This window comes from Drosophila pseudoobscura, chromosome 2 (assembly GCF_009870125.1).
Source record: "Drosophila pseudoobscura strain MV-25-SWS-2005 chromosome 2, UCI_Dpse_MV25, whole genome shotgun sequence".
In the NCBI taxonomy this organism is placed as follows: domain Eukaryota; kingdom Metazoa; phylum Arthropoda; class Insecta; order Diptera; family Drosophilidae; genus Drosophila; species Drosophila pseudoobscura.
Genome location: NC_046679.1, coordinates 9,506,658 through 9,530,778, shown reverse-complemented (window position 1 = coordinate 9,530,778; position 24,121 = coordinate 9,506,658). Strand labels below are relative to the sequence as shown.

Sequence of the window (24,121 nt, the reverse complement as noted above, 5' to 3'; positions counted from 1 at the left end):
TTGCTTTTGCTGCTGTGGTCCAAAATTGTTGCACAATATTCGTGCGTTCATGCAAAGCAATTGTCAAATACGACAAAAGCCCAAAGCCAAAGGCCTCAAAATCGATATGGATTTTGCTATGGAGAATGAGCCCCTGCCACCACAAGAAAAATCATGTTGCGGTGCTTAGGCAAAATTAATTTCAACTGCTTCGCGTTTTGACGTTTTTTGCCCGCATTCTGGCCTATGTTTATTATTGTATCTCTCATTTTATTGTATGCTCGTACTCACTCCCAATTTTTGAGTTATGCTGAAGGCTTTCCTGATTTGTCTATGCGGCTTGACAAATTAAATTAATTGGCTCCAACTGATATGCCTTGGCTCGGACTGGGACGAGGCTCTAAGTGATTGGCCTGCTGGAGGTGCAGCTTGTTTTGGCAAATTGAAAGAAATATACGAAAAATACCTACATAGCTACAGATTGAGATTTCCTTTATACATGGTCATGGAAGATTGTGGATAGTGAGTTGTTTTAGCGGTTGTTTTGGTTGGGTTTGGCTGTCACTAAAAATTAATTGAGTTTCTCGGAGGTTAAAATAGGTTAATATCAAATACGTTCCTGTGATGACGATTAGAATGATTAGATTAGAATCCCAGAATAACATTATAGATACATCCTTTTGAAGCATCATAAGTCAGAACAAATACATGTCTTGTACCGTTTCTATGAAAGTTAGTTATTCAGTCTCAATTTTTGAATTATGTTCATATCCAAATATACAAATATTTGTATTAGATTCATTGTATTAATTACTATTATTTTGTGCTTATTACGTGTTACCAAAGTCGGATAATAACTTCGGCATTAACCTCGGAGCAGCAATTCCCTCCCCAAATGACTTTAAATTTACAAAATGTTTTTTGCTCATAAATAAATAATTTTCGAAATTGTCTTGTTCTCTTCTTATTCTTTATTTAATGAATCTTTACAGTCGAAGCTTAAAAGAATTTCTTGACTATTTTTGATAATTTATATCTATTGGATTGATTCATATATCAGAACAACATTTCGCACAACAAATTAAAGGAGTAAATAATAAATAAGTTTTATTAATGATCTCTTGAAGAACGAGTTTAAGCGTAGCGCTTTATATTCACCGTAGAGCTATAAATCTTAATTGTAATTTCAGTGTAGTGATTAAAGCCGAATATTTATCGCCATAAAATTGATTTGTTTGTGAGACACTAGGTTAGAATTAATTTTCCCTGACCAATGATAATGTTTCAGTTTTGTTATCTGCCAACCAGCGGAATAGAAAATCAAAAGACTTAGGAAACGAACTTCACACTAGAAAACACTCAACAGCGTGGACTTCACCACACCACAATCCGAACTCAACTCGACTCAAATATAATCAACTTTCACTCAAGCCCGACGATCAAACCTAGCTCAAGCTTCGGCGCTGGTCTCGTCTTTGGTTGTTTGCTTTTGTGTTGAGTTTGCTGCTCCGCTTGCCGATGTTGATGCCGATGCCAATGGCAAGCCGGCAACGAGCCAAGTGATAACCAAAGAAAAAAGCCGTTGTATTGACTGCTATCGCTGCTGCGGTCGCTGTCGGTGCTGACGCCGGGGCCGGCCTCTCCGGTCGCTGCTGTGCTGCTGCTGCTGTTGCTGTTTCTTCTTTTTGTCTTTTCTGTGGCAGCTTCGACCGGCAGCGTTCAGTTAATTTTTGGACACACTCCGAGGCGGTTGTGCAGGCGGACAATACATGGTAGAAACGGTACTCAACGCCCAGTGCATACAAAGTGATCTTCTGTGTGTGTGAAAGTGAGGCCGCGACGCAAAGCAGGAAACGGGCCGCTAACCAGCAAGTGTTTTCGATCAAAAATAAAAGAAAAGAAAATAAATAACCAAAAGGCCAGTGACAAAGGGTGAAACTCGAGAGTAAAAGTTGCTACAGGGAAAAGCCTTAGTAGCGGACAAGTGCTCCCTCCATTGGGTTCTCAGAAAGTGCAAAAGACTCTGGCAACGAACTCGCGGCTAACTCTGCGGCTGCCGCGCCGTACCAACGCACCATCGCACCAGCCAAACAAGGCTTAAGATTAATTAAGGCCAACACAGTCTGCATCGAACATAGCGTGGGCCATCGTCTCTACTTTATTGCCTTGTCGGCCATAATTGGATTAATTTGCAGCCTTTAGCCGTTGCGTGCGAAAAGTATTCGGTGACCAAAACAAAAAGGCAACAGCCAAACGCATTTAAAGAAGTCATTAACAAGTCGAACAACGGCCAACGGCCAAGTGGCAACGTGCAACGTCAACGAAATGATCTTAAGGTATGTAAGGTGTCTTGGCTTGGCTATTTTTTAATGAGCTGCATTCTCATTTTTGGACACAAATGTTTTCAGTTAATTTTCCTAGAAGCCGCCCCACGCCAAGCCGCGTGTGTGGCAAGTGGTCAGCGTCGACGCTTAGTAGCAAAGAAATGTCTGCCAGAGTCAGCGACTGGTTCTTGACATATTTTTTTTCCATTTTTATGTAATTTTTACGCGTCTAGCGCGTTTTTATGACAGCTTTCTGTAAACATTTCTACGAAATTCTTGTTTTTTTTTATTTTTTACCCATCCCTCTTAGAACACTGGGGTATGCTGCATTCTTGTAGAAGAAAACTTTTCCGTTTGTCATCTCCGTTTGTCTGTGTGAACACTAGGACCCTAAAGACTCTCCGGAACTAAGAAAAAGAAAACCTTTTCATGTGCAATCAAGAAAAACATTTTCTACCCATATCTTCTGGAGAAGGGGGTATCCCATAGCCGAAAGGGGTACACTAGTGTTCTTACTTTATGTATTTCGTATGCGTGTGTGTGTGTGTGTGTGCGTTGGTAACTGGAAAGTTCTGACTCGTTGGCACAGAAAGTTTTCGTTTGGTATGCGGCGTTCTGATGATTTTGGGTTGCATGATAAAACGGCATTGCGCCATATTAGTACTTTGATTCTTCCATTTATATTCAGGTTGAGCCATGAGCTATTGCTTGGATGAGTTCGCTGAGGCGTCAGGCATGTCTTAATGAATGTTAGCTCTGTCTTGGTCTTGTCTAACAACATCCCATGCTAATGGCTTCCTGCCACTTTCTACGAGCGAGTGTGTTTTTTGGCCCCCGGCCACGCGCCATTCCCAGCCCGTAATGATGAACAAATCAGCACCAAAAGCGGCGAAATTAATGAGCATACAGGTCACGCTCTTGGCCGTCTCAGCTTCCGCTGAGTCGAGCCGCACTGCTCCGAACTGATCCGCCAAAGTCACACCTCAGATGCGGGCTTAATAAGGGGCTCAGCTGGGGTTTTCGGTTTCGGTTTCGATTTAAATAGTAATTAAGCTAAAGGTGAAAGATAAGTCTTTAAGCAGGCAATATACGTATAGTAATAATATTTAAATTGTTTCTGCTTAGTATCAACAATCAATGATAGTTGCAAGGCAATCCGGCTGGGGCTTATCCGCTTTGCACGAAGGCTAGGCAGCCGCCCTCATTTAAATCAGCCAGCCAGGCAGCCGGGCGTGTCCAGGCTATTTGTCATTCCTTGGACCTGGGACCCGTTGTGTTGTTTTTGTTGACTTGGCCATAATTTGCCGGCATGTTCTACGGCCTAACGGTATTATCTGGTGGCGGCTCACACCCAACTGGCCAAGAAACATACTAACGGCTGCAATAAGCATAAAACCCGGCTTGCCGGGAATTAGCGAGTAGCTGCTAATTGACTGTGCTCTGCTGGGTCGCCTCGTTCGTTGATTTGTTTTTTCGAATCTCGACTTCAGGCCACCATAAAATAGAGTTATGACCAAGAACAGACCGAGCTCCACTCTTTTTTTACTCTGGCCAAACGGGGTCATTAACATTGGATGCGAAGTTCAAATCGGGTTGCACAATTGGTCACAATTGTGTGTGTGTGTGCCTTGGCTGGATGTTGAACTTCATGTCCAACCAGTTGCCAGTTGCTGAAATCGATCAGGCGGCGGCAGGCAACGTTTTACTTTCTCCTTAAATGTAGAAGACGAGAAACGGAGCAGCAAACGGGTTGATTTCCTGACTGCCAGCCGGCAATTGTTGGCTGCATCTGCCTCGTGACTAGTCAGTAATCCAGTCCAGCTCGTCGTGCCTCGGTTCGCCTTGCCACGGCTCGGTTTGGACTGGCAAATGTTATAAAATGAAGACATAATTGTGGCCATGGAGAGCCAGCCAGCCAGCCAGCCATCCAGGCAGCCAGGCCAGGCAGGTTGGTAGGCGGGAAGCGTTGATTGCTCTCCTGGTGAATTTGTGTCAAGGCTGCCAGCACTCCAACTTGCAGTTTGCCGATTTGCATGCACATAAATCAGACAATCGGGCCGATCCGGTGTTGGGCTGGGCGCTAGTGCCAAATTGGAAAGCGGCAAAGTAGCGATCGCGCGAAGTGCATTCAATCGAAGTACGAGTCGATGTCGAAGTCGAGATCGGGACTGGGCGATAAAAAGCCGCATTGGGCTGCGTATTAATGAGTGCCAAATCGATCAGTGTGGGGGCCTTTGTTATGGCCAAATAACAGCCAAAGGCTACCAGGCTATGACTGCCTCTGTCTCTACCTCTGCCTCTGGCCGCTGGCTTCGTTATATAAACTGCCTTAAAAGGTCCACAAGACCCAAGCCAAGAGCCCAGACAACGGCAGTCAAAGTCATGACTTGTGGTAGCATATTGCCGTTGTTTTCCTCTTTTTTTGGGCATAATGCCTGCCTGATGTGTTTGCCACAATTACTCGCACAACTCATGCAACCAACTCATGCCCCATCCCAATGCCTCGAACAGAAGAAATATTGAAACGACTTATTGCTCAGCCTCACATTGATGGATAAATGGAGGCAGTACATCCACATCCATGGACGTACATATGAATGTATATTGAATGTACCTATATTTTGCAACTGCTCGATTTCTTAAAGTGAATGTTGGTCAACATTCACTTTTGACTTAAAGATCTCTTTCGGCTGTGGATGATGCTGATGATGCGCTATTAATGCGCGACATTAAGGTAAATTACTAAAAATCATTTCACTTTCAAAAGCCCGATTCACGTCATGCCTGCCCACAACAACCTTTTGAATTGGTTTCCCATTTTCGATATATTTTTTTAATTAGATTTTTTTTGCATTAGCTGAAGTTGCTTTGATTTCGCGAACCTTGTTGATTGATGTTATAATAAAAGAAAGTCGAACAAGCAGGGATCATGAATGGGAAGGTGATGCCTTGATTGAGTGGATGCGTGATGAATGGAAGAGCGAAAGAGTGCTCTTTATGAATGGGCGCCAGGGGTGGGCCTCTTATTACATTGATGTGATTCAGGTTCAGTGTCGAAAGGGTCTGTGTACAACACATGTTTGTGCCACTGAAAAGTGCTTGAGTGTCAAGAGTCTTTCATTGGTTTATAGCTGACTCACGGGGCGAGAAAGTGTTACAAATAACTATGACAAAATGAAACTTTATTTATTGGGGCCCACATGTACGAGTATCATCCATCCACCTACCAGCGTGAGAACCAAAAGTGAAATGTGTGGTATATTCACTTCCAACACCGACTGAGATGAAGGCAGCCCTTGGCGCTTATCAGCGGAGCCCCCTGCTAATTGAAATGCAAAAGCTGTCGACGCAATTCGCTGCAAATTGGAGCCTCAACTCGGAACAGATACAGATACGGCTATGAATCGGATCGTGAGAGCCGAGGCAACCCAAATGCACCCATCAAAATTATGTGGTAACCGAGGGCAAAACTATGCGGCAGCCTACCTGGGGCAGAAGCAGCAGAAGCACTTTAAACAGAAACAGATGCAACTGCTGGTTACGAGTACATATCCGTATATATACCTATATTTAGTTTTGAAAATACACACAAATAACAAATAAAAAATGGTATTTAAATAAAGCACAAGCGCACAAATATGCTGCATGTTGGCATGCTGGGCTACGCAACACACAAATTCAAACAAACCGAAAATACCGAAACCCAAAGTAAAGCAAACCGAACCGAACCCGAATAATCACTTGGCTCATTTGTAGGCAGACCAAGTGGAGTATTTCTCCGTGTGTGCTTGCAACATTCGCACTCAAATTGATGATGATGATGATGATCAAGACGATGTGCCAATTGCCAGGCATCATCAGACATACCTGAGCTATGCTATTGAATGCACGAGCCCAGGTAGGCTACAAAAATTTGGTAATTGTTGCAGCCATTTTCGGGGGAAATCTGGGACTCGGCCTGGTGAAAGGCTGGTCTGCGTCTGCGTCTGCTTCTGCCTATGGCTGTGGCTGTGGCATCACGTGGTGTACTCATACGAGTAAAACCACCTACATTGTCATTGTCTGAGGATGCTCAACCGTCTCATAGAAGTGCACTTCAAACTCCGCTAAGAAAGTCAAGGCGGTTGACTTGTTAGAAAAGGCGAAAAAAGGCATTCAAAACAGACATCAGATGCAAAAGTTGTTTTCATTTGATTTATGTACAATCAATGGCAGGTCTGGACAGCAGCCAGTTTTGCATTGAGCTGCACTTCATAATGCCGCCTGAACATTTTGGTCAATAAGTTGGCATTGAATCTATTGCCAGCTATGAGTATGTGGCTGACTGGCTGTTTTACTGGGACCAAGCAGGCCAGGCCAGGCCAGCCAATGCAATTTGTATGCAATTAGCCGAGAGTTTGCCTAGTATAAATCTGCAAGAGGCGGTCTCTCAATTAATAAGCTGTTAAAAGCGTAAAATGCCGTCAGATTGCCAGCTTCGGTTATCAGTCAGAGCAAAGATCGGCGGCGTTTTGGCCCCCGATAGCGGCCCAGACACTGCTCAAGTTAGCCAGCTAGCGTTAGCTGGCTACAGCTGCAGCTCGGTTACATTCTATTCGAGCCTAGTCCATAAACTGCACGTAAGCCGTGTCCGATGGCTATCTGGATTGCGTGCGTCGGCCGAGTTGGCTGCTTTTTGGTGATATATCAAACCCTTCACATGCCGAATATCCAGCTTGTGAGTGGATTTCCTCAGAGCGATACGATCGTGAGCGCTTTGTGGGTCAGAGACCGAATTAAGGCAGCTTTGGCCCGCTTATCTGGCCCATAACTGTGTCCCATCAAATCTGCATTGCCAATTTATGGCCCAGTAAAAAAGAAGGCGACAGTAATGGCACATAAATGTGCGTCATGTTGCAATTGCCATTGCCGCCGTCTGCCTGCCTGTCTGTGTATCAAGTATGCGCCATGTGTTCTCTATTGATTCGATTTGGTTTCAGCTTTTTACACCGCTGCATTCGAAATGCCAAACGGATGTGAAGACATGAGAGCTACCTGTCTGCAACAGATTCACAGATCTGAGAATCAATTAAACAATTGGCCGGTGCAAAGCGTTGAGCAAAGCTAAGTGCAACAATTAAAAGTGCCTGGGGCAATGGCATTAGCAATCAGCAACACAAACGAGATTCACTCGGCATGGGATCGCTCCATTATAAGGAGAGCTGCAGTGCCGCTTGTTGATCTTTACATATAGAAACTTGTTCACACCTGTGCTCTAATCTTGGTAGGGAATTGCAATCCAATAATGTTGTTAAGTTGATTGCCATAAGGAATTATTAAGTGGCAAAAAAAGATACCTTCTTTTTTAGAACAAACCCACAAGCGATATAAAATTTTTGCTTTTTTTAGAGCAAGCATCGTAAAGCTAAAAATATATTCTTGACTTATGATTTTTGTTGGTCAAAGCAATTTTGACTCATTCGTTCTGGATCTTGAGAACATACTTATTGTGTTTGTGATTTTCAACTATGTTTCTCAGCTTAGAATTTTACCTGTGAAGTTTATTATGGGGTTAGAATAAAAGAATGGAAACGTTTAGACACATTTAGAAAATTGTTACTTGTATGCCTTAATAGCAGAGTTCTTAAAATGAGTGCTTAAACAGAATTCTTCGCCATTGAATTATAGCAAAACAATGAACAAATAAAATATACTAACATTTATATTATAAATGTATTTTAAACTTCGTGCATAATCACATTTATATTATAAATGTATTTTAAACTTCGTGCATAATCACAGATTCCACTCAGCTATCAGGCAATCCCAGACAAAAGTCTGAGCGAAATGGTGCGAACATGTGTTGGAGGCCTTCCCATGAGCGTAGCTAATCTATAAAAAATTTAGAGTTGAATGGGACTCAGAAGCCGTGAAGTATTATTTGCATATGCAATCAGATGATCATGATAGACTCCAAAAAGATATCAACTTAATCACTTTCAATAAAAATGCCGTCAAGATAAATTATGAATTTCTCTTTAGTACGTTACCAAAGTCATTTCGACACATTTGCATGACAACCAACATCAACAGCTAACTCGAAGCCAGCAGCCACATGCCGAGCAGCGGATTTCCATACAAAACCCGGGAGACAATGCGAGCGATGTGGCAAGCAGCAGCGCCAGGCAGTCGCAGCAAACAAAGAAAGAGGCAAACAAAAAGTCCTATGCACTTGGCACGCCCCTGGGGGCCTGGGCAGGGTAGAGGTTGGGGTAGGTAGGGGCCCTGGGTCTGGCTCTGGCCTGGGACGGAGGTATTACAGCAAAGATGACATAAGTAGCAGCATCAGAGCAAACCTATACGAGTACGATACAATCAGCAGCCATATCCATTGTCTAACAATGCATCGGGCAATTAACGTACGGTTGATGCAGAAAAATATTATAAGCAAATGTCAACTTTAAGATGCGCTTCAAAATATGCACCGATCTGGTTAGCGGATGAAGTGCAGGACCTATATCTGGATGGGCTTCTCCCCAGTTGGCGGCTCTAATTGGCCAACTGCGCCCGTTCTTTGTTTGTGGTTGGTGGCGTTGATCATGGGACATGCTCCGACCCCAAAAGGTTGGCTCGGAAAGGTGGCGGCTATGGTCACACAGATGTGTGCCATCCAAATATGTTGGCTTCTCTGAACGAGTGACTTAGATAAGTCGAAGCTGCAATTTATGTAAAAGTCGTTTGGCCAGCCACCGATCAACGAGCCAAAATTAATTGACTCTTGCGGGCAGGTGTAAAGACTCCATACATATTTATATACATGTATATAGTACATATATCGACATGCAGGTGAGTGTGAGTATGCATAAATTGTTGGGTCTTGTGCTGAGGCTGGTCGGCCAGAAGGACGTTGCGTGCAGGCCTTTCACAAAAGTTGTCGCCCCAAAGGCGAGCAACAATTAATTGACTTACGCAGTGGCCTGCTGGCCCGCAACTCTGATCTGCATCTCTGACTTCTGCGTCTGTCCAGGCAGTCAATTAAGTCAACGGTCTGCGCCATATCATATCCCCCCCTTCTGTTGACCAATTTGTGTGCCGCGCACGCGTGGCAGTGTCTGGGCGTGGCAGCATGTCAACCCAAACTCTAGTCCGTGTGGGCGAATGCGTTTTGTTGGCATTCTAATTGCCCTGTCATGATGGCTAATGAACGAAGTGCCATTTGGTGAGCATTCCACTCATAAAGCAAAATACTCATATGTTCCACGCTCGACGCACTTTGTGGGCCATAACATTTTGATTTCTGTGAAGTATTTAAAGGGAAACCTTGAACCAAATTCATTTCTGTGCGAAAAAAAAATGAAATGAAATGAAAGCGGCTCGCCGCTCACGAGTGTTAATAAGCATTTAAGCCAGTTCGGGCCCAAAAAGCATGGAGTTGCAAATCATGTAAGCTGTAACTGAAACTTATTACTGTGCAGTGGTCAAAAGTGTGCAAATCTTCAGTTAATTTATGCTCTCTTGATTAATCACGGAAATATACCAGTTTATTTACTTGGGCTTTGGCAACACAAATTCAAATCCGTTTATTGTCGGAGAATAATACAGTCTCTTGTTTCCCTAATGCAGGCTGAATTTGTCCGCAATATCCAATCTGCAAGAAAACGAAATAGTAATTCTTAAAAAGAAAAAAAAATAGTTGACTTACTCTGATTGCGCTGGCAAATCTGTTTTCGTAAGGTGCATGCATTGGTGAAAGTGCAGACATCGGTTATGCCACGACGTGCCCAAGATGCACAAACAGGACTAAATATCGTGGTACAGAACTGGGGGCATTGTCCCTTAGCCAGAGCCAGGCAGCCGAAAGCAACCAAAAGAACGATGAAAACAGATCTCATGATGTTGACGAAACTTTTGGGAATGATCGTTAATTCTGGAGATGGCTCTTTATATGGCAGAGCCCTGAAAAGGTTCTGAACAAAAGAACACAATGCAATTATTCATAAATTATCTGCGAAACATTTGTGCAAATACTGTAATATTCCCGTAAAATAAGATTAATTTGATTGTACAATTTAAAAGGTTTACTCTCCGATTATAATCAGATCCCCTCCACTCGGTAATGGAATACAGGGCCTAAGTTGTGACCCGATCACATTTTGTCTATAAAGGCTTAGGGCATCGTGCTACTTGAGGATAAGGAGTAGTGTTCGAGCTGCTTCGTTTGGATGATTAAGGAACCAATCATCATTTCGACTATTGTGGTGGTTTACTTGATTACCAGCACCGGTCATCACCCTTAGGGTTTGATACTTGCCACATTCTTTAACCCTGGACTGTGATCATTCGTCAGAAGTAATCATTTTTACGAGTGCATCAATTGTACATAAATCAAGGATCCAGTCATGCTCCCCAAGTCATGTGTCTATCGAAGTGGACTCCTAGGTAGCAGTGACTATGCTCGCACTTATTCAGTGCTCAAAAAAGATCTCCACATTACTACAATCGGGACTCAAGCACACCATCACAATATTCAATGTAATGATAGCACTGGAGAATGGGGCCCCCGGGCTAATATTTGGTAAAGGCATGTCGTATGTATATAGAGTATAGAGAAGTGGTCTAAGAAGGCGCTATGGGCAACGCCGGCTCTGATCATGTTTATTTTTTAGATATTTCGTCTTTGCATGTAACGATATACATGTTATTGGACTTCCGAATATCTTAGAGAATACTGAAAGGAAGCTAATAAATAGATCTGTATGGCTCAAAGCTCCCGTTTCCATGGTGTGGAGAATTGACCGATGCGAAGAATGATGTCCCTTGCGAGGAAGCAATTTTTTAATGCGATTATCAACTAAGTCGTGCCAACAGCAGCTTTATTTTTCACAGGGACATTAACTTCTGCTTGGACTGCAGAAGGCGAAAAATGCCTTGGTTAGTAAAGACGGTAAAGGCTTCTTAAGACAAGGACGCTACTCCCATGCGGTTTTGAGGTTCTATATCGGTTGCAAGTGCTTCTTCTTTTTCCGAGTCTGATTTGATCCACGTTTCGTCGTCACTCCTTAGCAGAACACTTCTTGATGCCTCGACGCCCTTTGTGGTTCATAGGTTTTTGGTATGAAACAAATTAGTTTCTGTACGATAAACAAAATTAAATTAAATGAATGTGGCTCGCCCCTCACGATTTTTAATAAGCATTTAAGCCAGCTAAGACCCACGGAGTATGAAGTTACAAATCATACAAATCATGCTCAAAAGTGAGCAAATCTTTTGTTAATGTGATTAATGGCGAAAATATGCCAGTTTATTTATTGAGGTTTTGGACAACACAAATGAAAATATTTTTACTGCAGGAGAGATCTACAGTTTCTTGTTTCTACAATACAAGCTGCCTCTGGCAGCCTTTTAATCCAATCTGAAAGCAAACAAAATAATATTAAATGCTTCGAAAAATATCGTTTACTTACCCTGACGACGCTGGCATATCTGATTCTGTAGGATGCAGTCGTTGCGGAAAGTGCAGGTGTCGATTATGCCACGACGTTTCCAAGAGGCACAAACAGGACGATTGATGTTGCGACAGGGCCTGGGGCATTGTCCCTTCGCCAGAGCCAGGCAGCTTAAAGCAACCAGAAGAACGATGAAAAGAGACCTCATGATGTTGACAAAAGTTTTGGGAATGATCGTTAATACTGGAGGTGGCTATTTATACGGCAGAGCCCTGAAAAAGTTCTGAACAGAAGAGCCCAATGCAATTATTCGTAAAATATCTGCGAGACATTTGTGCAAATACTGCAATATTTCTGTACAATAAGATGCATACTATTGTACATACTTAAAGATTTTTTGAATGGGGCTACCTTTGCTCCCCAGTTATATTTAGACCCCCTCCTTTCTGTAATGAATACAGGGCCATGTTGAGGCACGTCCGACAAAGTATCACATTTTATGTGGTCTCTCGAAAAGAAAGCCCCAACTGTGTCAAATGAAAAGTGAAAGGACTTAAGTGCGTTATTGTTTCTGTTTGGGTTTTTACTTATATAAACGAACCTGCTGCCCAGGGAGCTTTGCCCTTTTGTGGGTCTTGTCTTTCAATGAAAAGCGAAGTACTTTCACTCTTTAGTGTATTTACTGAGTGTCAGCAGCATCAAAAGATACCACTATACACATAAACAATATTTCAGCATCATTAAAAATTATTTTCTTCGTCTTCTCGTCCAAAGCGTGCGATTTTATAGGTGTAGAGTCTACATACAAAGAATGAAAAGATTTTGGAAAAAAACTAAAACTAAAGAGTAGGTCTCTTGTTTTTTTTTCTAAGGACATAACTGACACATCATTACGAAAGACCATCGAAGATATCAATCCTGTTAGCCTTTTTTTATTATGTCCAGGCATCACTTTCCTACATGGAAATATGATATATCATACAACTATGAAGATCCCTTTTCGCTAATATATTCGAGATATTCCCCAAAAAGCTGGTAAAAATTATAAATATTTGTTAATTGATATAATTGATAATCGTCAGCCAGGTATTTCGACAAGTGGCTAAAGTTTGGCTACTCAAATTTCATTAATTTAAATAAATGAGAAATTACTTTTTAAGTTGCAATTAAATATTTAAACTGCCGTAAATTGGTATTAATTGAGTGAGCTTTAAGGGAATTCGATACAATCTATGGTGCGATTTATAAGAGAGAAAAGCAAACCATTGGGATCGAATTGGGAAGGAGGAACACTGAATAGGTTGTAAATTAAAACAAAATACTTTCACTGTTAGCTGCTGCCAGAGCCAGAAATAACAAAAGCAATCAATATCAATAATTATCAAAAGGCGTTAACAATTGTCCGAAAATGTGTTTCTGTTGCTGCGTTTTTTGTTGTGTAAAACCTGGTCGGGCGACAAAAGCCAACAAGGCATTAACACGAGCCCCGAGTCATAAATCGGAGCGCATTAAATCGAAAAATAAAAGCAAGGTTGCCAGATGTCAGATGTCAGGTTCTCCTACCATGCCCTCCCCCTGGCTGACAGTAACCGAAACGCCCAAAACAATGGCCAGTCCAAATGGAATATTTGGACTTATGTATGTACATATATACCCATACCCATACCCATACCAACACCAAAACGCAAATAGCCCATTGGTAGCAGCAGCAGCTGCCACATGTGCCGTTGCCTGTTGTATCTGTGGCTGCTGGCTGATTAATACTCTTGGCCACGGGCGTGTTTCTATTTGTCAAAGAGGCGTGTCGCCTCCACTGCATACATATATGCATACATAACGTATTAATTTGCTTTTTTGCCACTCGTCTACTTCCAGAATACTTCTGCTCTCCCTTCTGGCCGCCGCGCAGGCGCAGTATCATCAGTTTGGCGAACAACTGCAGACGGCCCACGGATCGGAGTGCGCCCTGTTGCTGGCCGGACCTGGTCGCTCCTCCGTCTACGACTACAATGTGAATCTATTCCGCGGCACTCTGTAAGTACAAATAGAAACTGTGCTGTGGCTTTGCAGAAAAAGTGGCTCGGCAGCATTCTGGGTTATGTTTGCGACTCAAATATTTGAACGTTGACACCGAAACGGCGCAAATGCCTGACTGACAGCCATAAATCTTGGGTCTGGCTCTGGCTCTGGCTCTGCCTGTGGCTGTGGCAGTTGTTGTTGCGGTTGCTGCTTGTTTGAGCAGTGGCAACATGGGGCTGCTACCTGTCGATGCTCTACACCTACGACAACATGGCCTAACACAAGCTTTGAGCAAATCATTATCAACAGCAGCAGCAGCTACAACCTATGGGAGAGTCGACTACTCATATCTGACGTTGCAGTTGCATTGAGTTGGGAGGTACCATGGTGAGTGCGCCTGCTGAGTGATGTGATGGGATCTGCTGCTGCATAGAGTAGTTACCACATTTGACAGCAAACGTCTTCATTCAAGCTTACAGGGAAATAATAAGGAATTTGCCGGAAACTATGTAGGTTTTATTGAAACAAAGTCTCCCTTACATCAATTTCTGTTTCTTTTTTGGGCTGAATCTTGGCTCTTGGCTTGGACTCTGTCTTGCGATGTTTCTTGCCTTTCGATCGGGATTGCCTACCACGCCTCCTCCAGGGTACGGGATTTTCGGAAGTGTGTAGATTATTTTCCAATAAGGTCCAACTAGTGACCTTTGGGATTTTCGGTGTTTCAGAGCTTCGATATATCTGGTCGCTTGGTGTCACTTTAATAGGGGGTAGGCTTGAGTTTAGTAACTTCAGACCTTCTTTGCTGTCCCGTCTTTCTGTCTTGTGATGCTTCTGGGCTCTTGAATGTTGCATTGACTTCGATGCATTTTTATGTGCTCCTAGTCTGCGATGTTTCTTGGCTTTTCGTGAAGTTAGTGACGTACGATGCCTTTTTTCGTTCAGTATTTGGTGACAATCATTTGTCGGCCACTGGCAAGGCTCATTACTCTCTATCCGCCAATCTGCCAATTAAAGGAATTTTTCTTGCAGAATGGAGTAAGAATGATTTTTTCCCAGCTCACCATTTTGCGTTGCCAAAACAAATTGATCATAGAAGCACATATTGAGGAAGGTGCAAACGGTACGGCCGCCTGCATATGGCCTGTATCCGCAGATTGGCAAAGACTCAAGAGAGCAGTTAGTATTAATGGAACCGACTGTTGGGAACTCAGTACTAGTACTGACAGGATAAGTGTGATTCGCGGCCTTGCTGAGGCCAATAAACAAGAGCAGGATTGCTGCCGATCTCATTCTGGCGAATACGAACTTTCGAGTAGTCCTGCCGATGGCTGGATGGGTCTTATATAGTGCCAGAACTGACTTGAAGAGGTGTCAAAACAGACTGCGCAGAATGGGTTCCTAGGTGTGACAGGCACGGGGAATACAGGCATGAATGCAGCAGCAAATGGTTTTGTGGCCTCGAACAGGCCTCGAGCGATGACAGCGGCGACACAACCAACATGTGATGCAGACAGATGCATCATGAAGTCACCTGACAGACCAAAGCGACTTATTAGTAATGGAAAAAAGCAAACCGCACGACAAAAAGCCGCAAACATAAATAGCAAAACAGCAAACCAGCAAAGCAGCATTCAAACAAATGGCATTGCAACACTTGCAGATGTTAAAGGAAAAACGGAAAAATAAACCCACCTGTGCGGCGGAGGGACCGATACCGCCACTGTGATGGCAGACTTTTATCTTGAAATGATTTCGAAAAGTGACTTTGAAATACTGCCAAGACACAATGCCTCCCGACGTGAACTTCAGCTTCAGCCAGCACTCATGGCACTTGGCCGCCAGCAGATATCTATATTTTAAATGTCACACGATCCAGATCGAGATTGATCCGCTGCAAATTGTTCGATGGTGTTCGAGTATCTGTGGATCTGTGTATCTGTGTGCGGGGGTCATCTGGAATTGGAGCTAATTTGGGGTCGCCGGGCATCAAAACGTGAGTCTGCAAGATCGTTAGGCTGACTTTGGCTTGGATGTTGAACCTGGCTGCGTTGCGGTCAGCTGGGAAAAATGCAGCCAACAATTGGCAACCAAGCGGCAACCTACTTAAAGTTAAATACAGGTTTTGCACGGCCACTTTCATTGCGGCCTCTGAAAAACTTTTTGTCTACCCCAAGTCTGTATTTGTATCTGAGCCTCCATCTGCAACTGCTTCTCCGTCTCCATCTCTGTCTGTGTCCCCGTCTCTGTCCCCAACTGCGTAAGCGAAGTAGCCCCTGAGAGACAACGATCGCCTCCATGGTTATGCCATGGGGCCCCCGAAATGTTGAGAAAAGGAGAAGCAGAAATAGAGACCCGCTCTCGCATAGATAAATGATATTTGAATATTTTGCCAGCGCGTTTACGACACGCTTTTGCAATTATTCACAATATTACGCATACGCCGCAGCAGCCCATGCAACTCAATACAGTTTCGCTTCGATCAGGAAGTGTTGTCCGCGCACCTGCGAGCGCATATTGAATTCACGATCCCCGGCCCAAAATTCGTAACATTAGTTTTTACTTTGCAGCAACACAATCAGGATAACAAGTACAGGTACAGCTCCAGGTACAGCTCCAGGTCCAGCTCCAGGTCCAGCTCCAGGTCCAGGTCCGAGCACACAGACTGTGGCAGTGCGTGCCGCATGCAATCAACTTTCTAGCTGGCCCAAAACTCTCCGGCTATGCGCACATTGAACTTATCAGGCGCAGTAAATTTTGGTTAACTTTGTTTTTTTTTATTTCGTGTACTTTTGGAAAATTAACTGGCAGACCAGTTAAGTGCCAGGCATTGCCATTTTCGATTTCGATTTGACAAATTTGCCTAAGAAAAATGCGGGCAAATTGTTGCCTTACTATGGCGAAGGTGGAATGCACTAACCCAAAGTATTGCCAAGTAAATACACCTTAAAAAACTTACAAATAAATATATTAAAAAGCATTGAACAGTACGTTGTTCAGTCCGAAGGACATACAAATAAGTATGAAACATTTAATATCTAACCAAAATTTCACGGCAATTTCTGAGGTCAGAAGTATGTTCCTAATTATATGAACACCTGCTGTCAGTCTATGCCACAAGATAATAGTAATCCCGAAAACATATAAAAGTTTATATTTGGTAAAGAGTATTGATTGTAACTATTTTAATTTAATTACTAGCAAGTACAGTATATCAATATTTGCATCCTTTTGGATCCGATTGAATTCAAAATTTCTTTTTACGGATACGGATACGCATTCAAACATGATGCCTTGGTGGGTATGCTCTGCTCCATTAACGGGTACGCATTTAATGGCTGCAAGTTCGTGAAAAATGTTGCTTTTAGCTGAAATGGTTTTGCATTGCGTGTGTTGGCCATGTGTCTCTGTCGCTGCTATTTGTTGCGCATTTTTGTTGTTCGTCTTGTGTTGGTATGTTGCTGCTGTAGCTGCTTCTACAGTTGTTGCTGTAATTACTTAATACTTACGCATTGTTAACACGCATCGTTGTCGCCTGACACGCGTTTTACATGTCGCGCCATTCGAGGAAGTTGCTGGCCCCCATTTTGGGGGAGATTTTCTCGGGCAGCTGCCCAACATAAGAAATTTGCGTGTTTTTGGCATTTAATTAACAAACCGGCTGGCAAACACAGAGAAAAATATGCAATGTTTAAGCTAAGTTTGTTACTGTAACAGTTACAGATACAGCCACAGTTGTCCAGTTGTCCGTGTTTGTTTTGGCCACAGCCTCTGAGATGGAGATGTCGAGGCAGCCGTTTCCTGTTGGGCGGAAAACCCGCCTCAAGCCGGTTGAGTCTAGTCATATTCAGCCCCGATGGTTAGGCTGATGGCTCCGGGCTGGACAAAGGTCTGGTGGTACCATTTGTTGGTGTCCAATACAACTGGAAGAGTATCGATTAGCTATCGGCCAATATAATCCAATTTGTACCCACTAATGTCACCCTGCCGCACCACCACATCGAAGCTGCGGCATTGGAAATAGCACTCGGGTGGGGGCACCAGCAGCCAGCGCTTGCTTCCTGCCAGCTGCGCTTGCCACGAGGGCAATCTTACGTTGTCAATCTGTATAGGAATGAGATTCTATCAACCAATAAGTGCCCAAAGAGGACATGCATACGCACATGCATCTGTGCGCCCAGTCCGGATGTGCCAATGAAGAACCAATCGACTGCATTATTCTCTGAACTTTCGGGCAAAAAATAGGGCCTTCCGTAGTGCCTGCGAAACTCCTCTGCCGTTTCCGTATGGCAATTGCTCCAGCCAAAGTACCAGGGCTTCTCTCCCTCTTTCAGCTCAACCCGCTCTTCCGGCATATCCAGGGCCTCGTAGATATCTTGGAATCCCGTCTTATACGGCAAAAACTGGCAGTCCTTTATGCGTTGCTTCCGCATAGCCTTGCCGTAGACATCTCGAAAGTACCAGTAGTTGAAGAGCTATTCCAAAATGATCACATGAACTCACATTGAGATCTTTAACGACATCGAAAACGTAATACCCACTGTAATTGCTGTCCAATTTTGGGTGGCATCGCTGACAATTACTGGCGCCCCACTGTACGCGTATTTTCTCTCAAACTCATTGGGACTGATCTCCTGGAGGCGTGGCACATTTTTGATGTTCACACAGAACTCACAATTCTCGGGTGGACGAAGAGCATACCGCAAGGGACGAGGCAAGGAAAGGAAACAATTCTAGGGAGATAGAGGAAAGCGAATGTATCAGCCCGGATTTCTCTCTAGCACTTACAAGCTATTATTTCGAAAGGAAAAACTGATTCGTTATTGATTTTATCAGAGCATACGATCACTTTAGCTATTCCCTCACCTGTCCCTGTAGCTCCTCGTTGTAGTACTTCAAACTGAATAGCATCACTATGAGCCCCAGAAACCCCTTAAGCCATTTGACCAACTTTGGACTCCATTTCGAGGTTTGGCCTGACCTGAGCAGCAAGTCCTGAATATGCACACCCAGATAGTTGGGCTTATGGCTTTTCAGTATTTGACTGAGCCTGCTGTGTGCCTGCTCCAGATCCATGCTGATGATGTTGCCTCGACCAAGTCACGTTCCGCACTGTGGCCAGGAATTGAGCTCTGTTCGCCTCATAGCCGCTTGATGCAGTCGCCTGGCAATAATTCGATTATCCGCCACTGCGCAGGCCTCTAAAGCAGGAGGGGGAGGGGGCTAGGCTTGTGGTACCATGTGATAAGGGACAAATTGCCTGTTAATGCCAATTGGAATCACTTTCACATCAATCTATTGTGGCTCTTTGCAGGAACCCCTACAACAATGGACCCGGCACTTGCATCACCTACGATGCCATCAATGCCGCCTACTTGGATGCACGGAAGCGTATACGTAAGTGGGGGGGCGATGGCGATGGGGATTCTCTGTACAAAGAGTTCATGAAACGGATAATATAATCTCTCATGTATTTTGCAGATGTGGCACAACCCAAGTCGGACTGGAAGCCGGAGGAGCTGGCAACCGTGGGCGAGCTGCTGCTCGACATTTCCATCCAGTTGGCCCGCACGTAAGTAATCCACGCTAAACGCATTTGAAAGTTGCCCTGGCACGCCCACCAGCTCCCTCGGCACTAATAACCGTTGCCAAATAACGCATGACAAGGCAGTTAAGTCGTGCAACACGGTTAAGACCGCCTGCAGTCATCGAATATGTATGAGATTCGGCCTGTCTTGTCTTTTCTTGTCTTGTCTGCCAGCCTTCAAGGTTCTGTGCTCCGCCGAAATCGGAACATAAAAGCATCTGCGGGATATGTATATGGAGTTTTTTGAAAGTCTGGCACATGCAAATGCTAATTGCACTGCCGAAAACTCTGCTCTGCCTGCGTCTGCGTCTGCGGATCTGACTGATGGACAGTCACTGGTGCACAGGCACTTGAGGTGCACACGAGGCCTTCTTCCATGCTCCCGCTTCCCCCCCTGGCGCAACCGCATTTTTGCCATACAAAAATATTTGCAGCTATTTGCTGAGCTTGCAGCAGATGAAAACAAACTCGGATTATGCAACGAACCACAGTGCCAGGCAGCCCCAGTGAGAGTGCGCGTGACTATCTTCCCCGACACTCCGATCCAACCCTCTCTCGGCGGCCACCCCCCACACCCAGACCAAAGAAGCTGCGGAAGATGCCACACAGCATTTCCAGTTTTATTTCTCCTTTTCATACTCCGTACTCGTTGAACACAGGGGTATATTGCATTTGTTCGCAGCCAGAAGGAGGCGTTTTTCAACACAGAAAACTTATTCGATAAAATAATGTACGATACTGAAACGCCAAGGAAGGATCACTAGGAAAACAAGCATCAACAATCTGTAGATAAATCAGATCATAATAAGGGTAGAGTAGTTGGTGATAAAAGCCGGTTTCGGAATTAACTCTGACTGCTTGATACATCGCAGACAAATAATATCCAAATAGCATGATTATATCTACAAGGGTATCTACAACTTCGACCCCGAAGCCTTTCTTTCTGCGGTTTGGGGTTGGCCAACGATTGGCTATTGCATTGGAGTATAGTGATGCGGAATCTGGGTAAGCGGGTTGCCAAGTCAGTTGGCCACAGTTGGCGGCCAGGCCAGATCATGTGCTCAAAGCTTGTCCCCTCTGCCTCTGCCCACAGCGCAATGTGTTTGACTTTCACTCATCGTGTCTAAGGCTCGCTCGGGTCGCATCTTCATCTCCAGCTCCAGCTGATGCAGCTGCGACTGGTTCAATTGCCGTTGTATAATCTTTTGATGATGGCTTATAACATGTTGTAAACGGCAGAGGCGGCTGTTGCCTGTTTTGTTTATGATCATTCTATAAAACAAAGAGGCGGCTGTAAACAGGATGGGATGCAAACGAAAAGATGCAATCCAATGTAATGTAAATCAATTATGGGCGATTGATTTGTTGCCGTGAGGAACGGAATATCCCTATCTGGAATCTGTTGCCTTGTATTTTCGCGGGTTTAACGACCTTAGACCACGGGTACGCTCTAAATTGCAGACTCGCTTTAAGACCCAATTGGCTGTGAAGTTTTACAGCTTTCCACTTCCCATTTCACCATCACATCACACAATAGCCGGCCAGAAACGATTTCCCTTCGGCTTTTCTCGCTTTCTCATTCACTTGAGGAAGAGTCTACGTCTGTAGCGGTCCCTTTGGATATTTATGTGCCGGCACTGCAGTTTTCTCCCCATTTTCTGGATCTTTTAATTGCCCACAAATACATGTTTGTCAGCATAAAACTCTCGGGCCAAAATTGGAAAAAAAGCCGGGTACCAATTGAAAAAATTTGCCACTGTCAACGTCAGACATCAACATCAATATCTGTCACTGTTAGCCAGACCAAAAGCGCGTTAATTACAGGCCGTTTGCTAACTGGGCTAATACGTTAATTTTGCAATTTTCCAATAAGCATTTCGAGTGTAGAGAATCGCTCGACTGGCAGTCAGGACAGACAGCGACACAGGAAAGAGCCAAGTTTAGCGATATCCGCAGTTGCGTGAACGTGAACGGCATTCAGATGCAATTACTAACGAGCGTACCAGACTGGCAATTAAATTCCGTTTACTTTCTGTTCCAGCTATGGCCTGTCCTATGAGGAGATTGAGAAGGGTCTGCCCACGATTGACACTTCAAAGACGATGATTCGGGAGGTGTGTCCGCCCTTCTTTGCGGGCGTCGAGTGCCGACCAGGAAAATACCGCCGCTTCGATGGGCTGTGCAACAACATCGAGCATCCCACATGGGGAGCGGCGAATGCTCCCTTCCAGCGACTGATCGGTCCCCTCTATGCGGATGGTATCAACGCCCCACGGATATCGGTTACCGGCCGGGACTTGCCCTTCTCGCGGGTCGTCTCACGCACCATGCACCCCGACGATGGCTATCACGATCACGCGGGCACTGTAATGGTCATTGCCTGGGGTCAGTTCATGGATCACGATTTCACGCTCACAGGAACTCCGCTGGGTATGTCTTGAGCTGCATTATAAGCAGCTTTAAGCAGCTGCAACGTGAATATAATCATAAACCCCCCCCTCCCACACAGATCCCATCAACCGCAACGATCCGGAGGAGTGTTGCAAGCGTCCGCTACATCTGAAGCACCCCTACTGCAACGAGATCCGCGTGCCAGATGATGACTACTTCTATCGTCTCTTTAATGTCAAGTGCATCGATTTCGTGCGCGGCTTCCCATCGCCCCGACCCGGCTGCCGACTGGGTAAGTTTCATTCGACCTTTTCTGTGGAAGCCCTCTTAATCCTCTGCTTAATTCCACTCCAGGCTCGCGCCAACAGTTCAACACTCTAACCGGCGTCATCGATGCCAATACTGTGTACGGAGTGAAGGAAGCATTTGCCCGCAAACTTCGCACTGGCTACGGTGGACTGATGCGCATGAATCCCGTGTTCCAGGAGTACGGCCTGAAGGACCTGCTGCCCCTAAAGCTGGATATACCCGACGAGGGCTGCACGCGACCCAACAAGAGCATGTACTGCTTCGAGGGCGGCGAGATTCGAGTGAATGAACAGCTGGTCCTGACCTGCATGCACACGCTGATGGCACGAGAGCACAATCGCCTGGCCTCAGGGATGGCGCAAATCAACAAACACTGGGACGACGAGACCCTGTTCCAGGAGGCACGACGCATCAACATTGCCATTGTCCAGCACGTGACATACAACGAGTTTCTGCCCATTCTTTTGGGCAAGGAGGTGATGGAGAAGTTCGGCCTGGTGCTGCAGAAAGACGGCTACTGGGATGGCTATGATTCGGCAGTGAATCCGGGCATAATTGATTCCTTTGCTGGTGCCGCCTTCCGCTTCGGCCACTCCCTGCTGCCCACCGCCGTGGAGCGCTGGTCGAAGGCCCACAAGTTCATTGCCTCGAAACGTTTGTCGGACCTGATCCGTCGCCCCTACGATCTGTACCGGGCTGGTGTTCTCGATGAGTACTTCATGGGTCTGATGAACCAAGTGGCCCAGGCCATGGACGACTCCATCACCCAGGAGGTGACCAACCATCTGTTCAAGAAGGAGGGTGCCCGCTTCGGCATGGATCTGGTTTCGTTCAACATGCAGCGCGGTCGAGAGTTCGGTATTCCCGGCTACATGGAGTTCCGCAAGTTCTGCGGTCTGCCCACCTCCAACACCTGGGATGAGATGTACGGCTCGATGCCCAATGAGACTGTTTTGCGTTATGGCAGCATATTCGAGTAGGTTTCACGATGATTTATACTTGTATTAAATCAGTACTTACAGTTTTTTTATCGTGTAGGCACCCTTCTGACATTGATCTGTGGTCTGGCGGAGTTTCGGAGAAGTCGCTGCCTGGCTCTATGCTGGGACCGACCTTTGCCTGTGTCATTGCCACCCAGATGAGTTACCTGCGCCGCGGCGATCGCTTCTGGTACGAACTGCCCAACCAGCCCTCTTCCTTCACCCCCGAACAGCTGCAGGAGATACGCAAGGCGAAGCTCTCCCGCTTGATTTGCGACAACACTGACTTGATAGATACCGTACAAATCTATCCCATGGTACTGCCGGATCACGAAATGTAAGTGAACCATTTCGACATATACAGAGAAAATATCTTAATCTATTGGAAATTTTGTAGTAACCCCCGAGTGCCCTGCAAGAGCGGCATTATACCATCGATTGACCTTTCGAAATGGGCCGACTTTGGCCATCACGGCGTGGATCCCTCTCTCTATGTAAGTTATCCGAATTGATTTAAATTGATTTAAATATTATTATCTATATCTTGTATCTTTCAGAATTACATTAATGAAATACCCGATACGCTACTCAACTTTAGGAAGTAAATGCCATTTGTGTTGGTTAAGGCTTGTTTAACAATCTGGATTCAATTTTTGGCCTCCATACACTGTCCATTCTCCTCTGCAGTTCTGTACTTCTGCAAATCTCCTCTTTTCTACTACTGCTTAGTCTCTTTACTAGTCTGTGCTCACCACCATTCGCCTCTCCATACAGCATTTCTATAGCCAGTCAGTAGTTTGACACTGCCATTTTCTTCAGTTCAGAGTTCTTTCTTTCTTCATACATATTTTTGTATATATTATTATTAAATAGCAGAAATAGAGCGATTAAGTTAAATGATATTGAAGACCGGAAAACCGAACAAGAAACCTTTAATAATTATAAAATTTATTTTGATGTAAGATTTTGTATATGCAACTATTTTTTAAATAAAAAATATAAAAAAAACAAAACAAAGAATTTGTATTGACTTGAAAGAATTCAACAATTCAAAGAACAGACCGAACACTATAACATTTTTGCATCTGAATCAGGGTAGCGTCCTATACA

At 44.6% G+C, this 24,121-nt stretch overlaps 3 protein-coding genes and 1 long non-coding RNA gene across 4 annotated transcripts; 1 reads left to right on the top strand and 3 right to left on the bottom strand.

The window, feature by feature from the left end:
* Nucleotides 1-1,495: 1,495 nt before the first annotated feature.
* Nucleotides 1,496-24,004, top strand: cysu (Curly Su). Its single transcript, XM_001358290.4, has 10 exons — nt 1,496-2,315; nt 13,604-13,762; nt 19,059-19,141; nt 19,226-19,316; nt 21,373-21,761; nt 21,841-22,014; nt 22,077-23,007; nt 23,070-23,348; nt 23,409-23,505; nt 23,569-24,004. Exons 1-10 carry the CDS (start codon nt 2,305-2,307, stop codon nt 23,614-23,616), a joined length of 2,262 nt encoding a protein of 753 aa, XP_001358327.4. The 5' UTR covers nt 1,496-2,304; the 3' UTR covers nt 23,617-24,004.
* On the bottom strand, nt 11,553-11,964 carry LOC117185659 (vasotab). The gene is made up of 2 exons (XM_033385915.1): nt 11,747-11,964; nt 11,553-11,694 (listed from the first exon to the last, which is right to left on the bottom strand). The coding sequence occupies exons 1-2, from the start codon at nt 11,934-11,936 to the stop codon at nt 11,624-11,626; spliced, it is 261 nt and encodes an 86-aa protein (XP_033241806.1). The 5' UTR covers nt 11,937-11,964; the 3' UTR covers nt 11,553-11,623.
* Nucleotides 14,242-15,069, bottom strand: LOC26534146 (uncharacterized). Its single transcript, XR_001451651.2, has 2 exons — nt 14,809-15,069; nt 14,242-14,748 (listed from the first exon to the last, which is right to left on the bottom strand). It is a non-coding gene; the product is annotated as an uncharacterized lncRNA (long non-coding RNA).
* Nucleotides 17,507-18,890, bottom strand: LOC4801199 (uncharacterized). Its single transcript, XM_001358291.4, has 5 exons — nt 18,611-18,890; nt 18,286-18,477; nt 17,908-18,219; nt 17,719-17,848; nt 17,507-17,667 (listed from the first exon to the last, which is right to left on the bottom strand). The coding sequence occupies exons 1-5, from the start codon at nt 18,818-18,820 to the stop codon at nt 17,582-17,584; spliced, it is 930 nt and encodes a 309-aa protein (XP_001358328.3). The 5' UTR covers nt 18,821-18,890; the 3' UTR covers nt 17,507-17,581.
* Nucleotides 24,005-24,121: the final 117 nt, after the last annotated feature.